Consider the following 6071-nt stretch of genomic DNA (forward strand, 5'->3'; position numbering starts at 1 on the left):
AAGGTGCATTGGGTGTCTTGGGGACATATGGGTAAATCGAAAGCTGCAGGAGGATTGGGGTTTAGAGACCTTGAGTATTTTAAGCTGGCTTTGTTGGCAAAGCAAGGGTGGAGACTTGTTCAATACCCTACCTCTCTAGCTGCTCAAGTCCTTAAAGCTAAGTATTACCCACAGCATGACTTCTTCCAAGGCAAGGTGGGACACAGGCCATCATTCATATGGAGGAGCTTCTGTGCTGCAAAAGGAGTTCTGTTAAAGGGCTCTATATGGCGTATTGGAAATGGTCAGAAAACTAGCATTTGGAAAGACAAGTGGCTGCCTCAACCTACTACATACATGGTTCAGTCTCCAGTACATATCCTACAGGGAGATGAGAAAGTGGAAAGATTGATAAACAGAGAGACCAAGCAATGGGACAGGGGATTGATCACAGATGTATTTGATGCTACTATAGCTGCAGTAATTCTAAAAATCCCCATAAGCTCCTCGAGTATAGAAGACAAACTAGTTTGGCTGGGCACCAGAGATGGCTCTTTCACTATCAAGAGTGCATATCATATGCAGAAAGAGGCCATTGAAATGCTCAGAGGACAGTCATCAGGAGGGACACAGAAACAGAAAAGCTGGACTGATTGTTGGAAGATGCAGGTTCCTAATGCCACAAAGACTTTCCTATGGCGTACATGTCTTGAGTCACTTCCTACCATGCTCAACCTATCTAAGAAAAAGATAGTGGAGTCTCCTACATGTCCCATATGCTGCAGGGAAGAGGAGTCTACCATCCATGCTCTATGGAGTTGCAGTTCTGCTATGGATGTGTGGAGTCAGGGCGCTATATCCTTTCAGAAGAGCTCCCTGAGGGAAGTCAATTTCAAGGAGCTCTATGAACATATCTCTGTGCTGTGTGATCAGAAACTAATTGAAATGTTCTCAGTCATTGCAAGGAGCATATGGTTAAGAAGAAACAAGCTACTCTTTTGAGGGGTCCTTTTTGCACCCAAACCTGGTTTTGAAACAAGCATCTCAATCCTTACAGGAATTAAAGACAGCTCAAGTTGGAAAGGTGCTTGCGATTCAAGTGGCCTCTATACATCCATCCGTGTGGATCCCTCCTCCAACAGATTGTGTCAAAATCAACTGGGATGCAGCTATGAGTGTGCCTCAAGATAGAGTTGGTATAGGTCTGGTAGCTAGAGACCATGAGGGGTCCATTCTGGTCACAAAGAAACTCTCAATATCCAGCTTGACAGAACCTGTTTTGGCTGAAGCCTTAGGAGCCTTTCATGCGGCTAACTTGGCAAAGGATATGGAGTTTAGCTCGGTTATCTTGGAAGGAAATGCTTTACAGATTGTGAATGGAATCAACCACCATGCTGAAAGATGGGATAGAGTGGGTATGGTTTTATTAGACACAAAGGTGCTGCTCTCTAGTCTAGTTCAGTGGAAAGTAACTTTTGTTAGGAGAAGTGGTAACCAAGTTGCTCATGATCTAGCTAAGGAGTCCTTAGAACTAGCTGAGAACTCGGTTGTTTTGGTCACTAGACCTCCTTGTAATCATGTTCCTTCTTTCCCTTAAAAGGTGAATGAAAGTATATTGTTTCAAAAAAAAAAAAAAAAATCTAGTTAAAATTTGATTAAAAGTTAAGGTTTTAACTAAAATTAAAATTAATGGAGATATTAATCTATATTAAATTATTTATCTTAAAATTAAAATAATAATATAATATTATATATTTTAATAATATCTTTTTTTTATCTTTTTATATTTTGTAAATACATTCAATATATTAATTAATAATTTAATTTTTACTTCAAATGATTGTCTTCCAACTATTTTTTTTTTCTTAACCTAATTATCAAACAAACACACTTGAAAATATTTTTAGATTGAAATATTATTTTAGAAATAAATAGTAGCCGACTAAATTTGAAAAAAAAATGAATTTGCTGTAGATCAAAAGTGAATCTATGGAATTTTGACAACTCCAATGCAAACCACTTTTGTTCAAGTTATAAAAAATTTGACAAGGCACTAGCACTAAGCTATTGCTAGTACTCTTATCTACTCAGTAATTATATATACATCACATATTTTTTGTATGATTTGTTTTTTTAAAAATTATTTTTCTCATCATCTCTTAGCAAATGTGTGGTATAGATCCAATGATAAACAAAATGAACTCTTTATTTATTTATTTATTTTTTCTCGTCATATGAGCGATGTAAACCTCTTAAGTAAAATTTTTCTTTCTACAATATTTAGTACTCTTTATACATTTTTATAAATTTTGAAAAATAATTTATCAATAAAAAATTACTTCATAAAGCTAGTGACGTGGCATGGCATAATATTTTAGATCATACATTTTCTTTCATGTAAAATAAATCTAATATTTCACATAATACCACGTCACATTACGAGACGATATTGTTTTTGTGAATTTTATTTTATTTTTATAAAGGTAGCAATTCTCATGAATTTTTTCTATCGTAGAAGTCAATGTAATAGCTTTCAGTTTGTGGTACTAATAAATTAGTTCAAGAATGCTTTTTATAAAGTAAAGATTAAATAATTACAAAAGCTACTTTACAAATGTCTTTATGGATTTTCGTAGAAGGTAAGGGGTACACTCTCATTGTTTAGTCAATTATAAGTATTCTTAAATATTATTTTAAAAACCAAATTTTTTATTTAAAATATTTATTTTGTTATTTTTTAACATTTTTTAAACACCTGACTTAGGTTTGATTTAGTTATACAAACTATCTTATCTTATCTCATCTAATTATTATAATCTTTCAAAACCTTCATACAAAACACAATAAACAATTTAATTTTTTTAATTCAAAAATAATAATTATATTAAAAAATTTATATTTTAAAAATATTTTATTTAATTTTTAATTTTTATCTCATATCATATCATTTATGTAACCAAACAAATCCTAAATAAGTTATTTCATGTGTAGATGTGGCATTTTTAGTCGTTAATTTATTATTAATTAAGGTGTATTGGAGGAAATGATGAAATGGTGAGAATTTAATATTGGGTAAGGGCATGTTTGGACATTTAAGTTTTCTTTCTTATTGTCAAATATTCTCCAAACCTTTCATAATTGAAAGGTTTTAAGTGGTATTAGATATTAAGGTTGTATTATTCTCAAAACCCATCATTTTTAGCCGTTTACTATTAATTAAGGGGTATTAGATATTTTTAAATATTTTCAAAACTTTTCATATATTTCTTTCTAAACATCCCTTAAGTACAAAATATTTTTCAATTTCAAATATTAAACTTTTTCATCTAATTATTATCAAAATACAAAACTCAAAACAACCTTTCTAAACTTCGAAACAAAAGATCAAAAATAATACAAATTTTTTAAATTTTAAAATAAAAATAATATTAAAAAATAATTTTTTAACTTTATAATATTTTTATTTGAATTTTTCTCTCTTATTTTTCAAAATCTAATAAAATATCTTAATTGAAAGTTGCTAGGGTTACTGAGAAAACCCGCAAAGGATTTGTACCGATTATGTAAATTTTGTTTTTGTTTCTTTTTTATGTATTTTTTTTTCTAAAAAGCATGAAGGTTTGGATACTAAATTCACATTAAATGAGTTGAGATAAAAGTTAAAAGTTAAATTAAATATTGTTAAAATATTCTTTTTTAATATTACTATTATTTTGATATTAGAAAAAGCTAAATTGTTTATTATATTTTATATAAAAATTTAAAAAATTTTAGATAAGATAAGTTGAAATCAACTTTGAATCCAAACAGGACATAACCTGATAGGATATATTTTTTAAAATTATAATTTATAAATTTATATTGCTAATTAAGTAATACCATATTAAAAGCGAAGAATATATGGATATAATGCCACTTACGTTAACTTAAAAAAAAATTGATTAATTAAAAATAAAAAAAATAAAAAAAGAGGAGAGAAGAGTGAGTGAGAGAGAGAGAGTTTATTTTTCAATCTAAATTAGAATTACGATTGGGAAGGACCTGCAGGGTGCTCCTTCCTGGATATGAAGCTAGAATTAAATTACGAGAAACCCACGTGCCAATTTATTTTCCTGTTCCTTTTTTTGTTTTTCCAACTTGGGCGGCTGATGGATGACTTCTACGGCTGACGTTCCCGCGCATGACGACCTGATCTTCGCGGATTGATTACTTCCTGATCCCCCTATGTCTTGCACTTTTTCAAGCTTATATATAAGCGTCAGGAAGGCGAAAACCATAATCTTCGTAAAATTAAGATTTGTTCATGGGACTCATGTTCTAATCGATGAACTGAATTGCCTCAGAAAAATATGGATCAACCAAGTCAATCCACTTCAAAGAAAGTAGAAAGACGCATAATTGAGAAAAATAGGAGAAATCAGATGAAATTCCTCTACTCCAGGCTCAATTCCCTCCTCCCTAATCACAACTCCAAGGTATCTCTCTCTCTCTCTCTCTCTCTCTCTCTCTCTCAGAATCAGAGTCTTTAGTACCTTCAAAAACAAAAACTAATGTACTTGCGTTTGTAAAAGTTGTAAGCTGATCATGAATTGTCTATCTTGGACGTAAATGCAGGAGCCAGTATCAGTACCTGATCAAATAGATGAGGCAATAAACTACATCAAAAGTCTAGAGACAAAGCTGAAGAAATCTAAGGAGATGAAACAGAGATTAACAGGCAGAAAAAGATCATATCCATGCACAAACTTTGAAGAAAAGGCGACCGTAAAATCTCCGAAAATCGAAATCCGTGAAATGGGTTCTACCACGGAGGTCGTTTTGGTAACTGGGCTAGATAAACAGTTCATCTTCTACGAAATTATTCACATTCTTCATGAAGAACAAGCGGACGTGCTGACTGCCAGTTTTTCGATTGCTGGGGACTCGATTCTCCACATAGTGCACGCAGAGGTATTTTCTTGTTTTGATATGATGCTTTTCCATGGCTTCTGTTTCTCGAGAAAACGTTATATTTTCTCTATGCTGGATAATTAAGTTGGGGTATTTAGATTTGTTCGATTTCTGTTGTGTAGAATCTGGGATCTTCATTCGATTTTGGAGCTGCAAAAGTGACTGAGAGGCTGAAAAGACTAGTTTACGGATCCACCAGTGACGTAGATCAACTGGAGCCAGACCTGTGGGACTTCAATATCCATTCTGAACCGTGGGATTTCTGAAGATATATAATGTATTAATGTGAATGGTTGAAATTAATTCCCATGGTAGCCAGATAAAAGTTGAAGCCTATAAATTTATCGGAAATGGTAGCCATGCATGTATTCCTCCTCGCGATAACAGATTTGAAGAAGATGCATTATAACCTGATTGATCTTAGTTTGGGTTCCAAATGTTTTCGGATTTAGTTGATCCTTACATGATATATTACTGATTGGACTTGTTAATTTGCTCTTTAACAAGGTTACTTCCAACTAGCTTGAACTTATCGATAACTGATTACATCGTTCTAAAATGTTTTATCATGCCTATATGTGATAGGAGTCAAATCTACACATGGCTTGTAGCAACAATAATTTATGTTTGTATCGTGTCAAGTTATGGATATTCAATTGTATGAGTCAATCTGAAGATGATATATTTAATTATAAATGAGGTCAGTCGACCCTACAATCTTAATACAAATTATATAAATAATAGGTGACATGACATCACTCATATAGCCTATTTAATAACTAGTTCTTTATTGAGCTAACGCGACCTATTTCAACCAATTTAACTTATTTCATATAAATAGCATGAGTTGACCAGTATATTTATTTTAACTTAATTGACATAATTTCATATATAATACAAGAATAAATATATAAATAATTCATAATTACAACTAAATTTATCATAAAATACTTATCATTAACATTCAAACCACCAATATATACGAAAATTAATATCTTGAAAAAATCACATATTAATAAAAAAAAAAAGTCAAATACTAATATGAAAATTACATCTCAAACAAATAAAGACATAAAAATTAACATTTATTGAACTTGAAAATAAAATTTAGGGACTTATGGGTTGATTGCAAGTTTCATGGG

At 31.5% G+C, this 6071-nt stretch overlaps 1 protein-coding gene across 1 annotated transcript; it reads left to right on the top strand.

The window, feature by feature from the left end:
• The first annotated feature begins 4220 nt into the window (after positions 1-4220).
• Positions 4221-5465, top strand: LOC122305575 (transcription factor bHLH162-like). Its single transcript, XM_043118170.1, has 3 exons — positions 4221-4454; positions 4594-4929; positions 5052-5465. The coding sequence occupies exons 1-3, from the start codon at positions 4329-4331 to the stop codon at positions 5193-5195; spliced, it is 606 nt and encodes a 201-aa protein (XP_042974104.1). The 5' UTR covers positions 4221-4328; the 3' UTR covers positions 5196-5465.
• The last annotated feature ends 606 nt before the right edge of the window (positions 5466-6071 follow it).

Source organism: Carya illinoinensis, chromosome 3, assembly GCF_018687715.1.
Source record: "Carya illinoinensis cultivar Pawnee chromosome 3, C.illinoinensisPawnee_v1, whole genome shotgun sequence".
Taxonomy (NCBI): Eukaryota; Viridiplantae; Streptophyta; class Magnoliopsida; order Fagales; family Juglandaceae; genus Carya; species Carya illinoinensis.

Bases quoted from the DNA above. Each gene is read 5' to 3' on its own strand.
- LOC122305575 (XM_043118170.1), top strand. From the start codon at position 4,329: ATGGATCAACCAAGTCAATCCACTTCAAAGAAAGTAGAAAGACGCATA. The intron at 4,455-4,593 runs GTATCTCTCTCT...ACGTAAATGCAG, and splicing joins TCCCTAATCACAACTCCAAG to GAGCCAGTATCAGTACCTGA. The intron at 4,930-5,051 runs GTATTTTCTTGT...TCTGTTGTGTAG, and splicing joins TCCACATAGTGCACGCAGAG to AATCTGGGATCTTCATTCGA.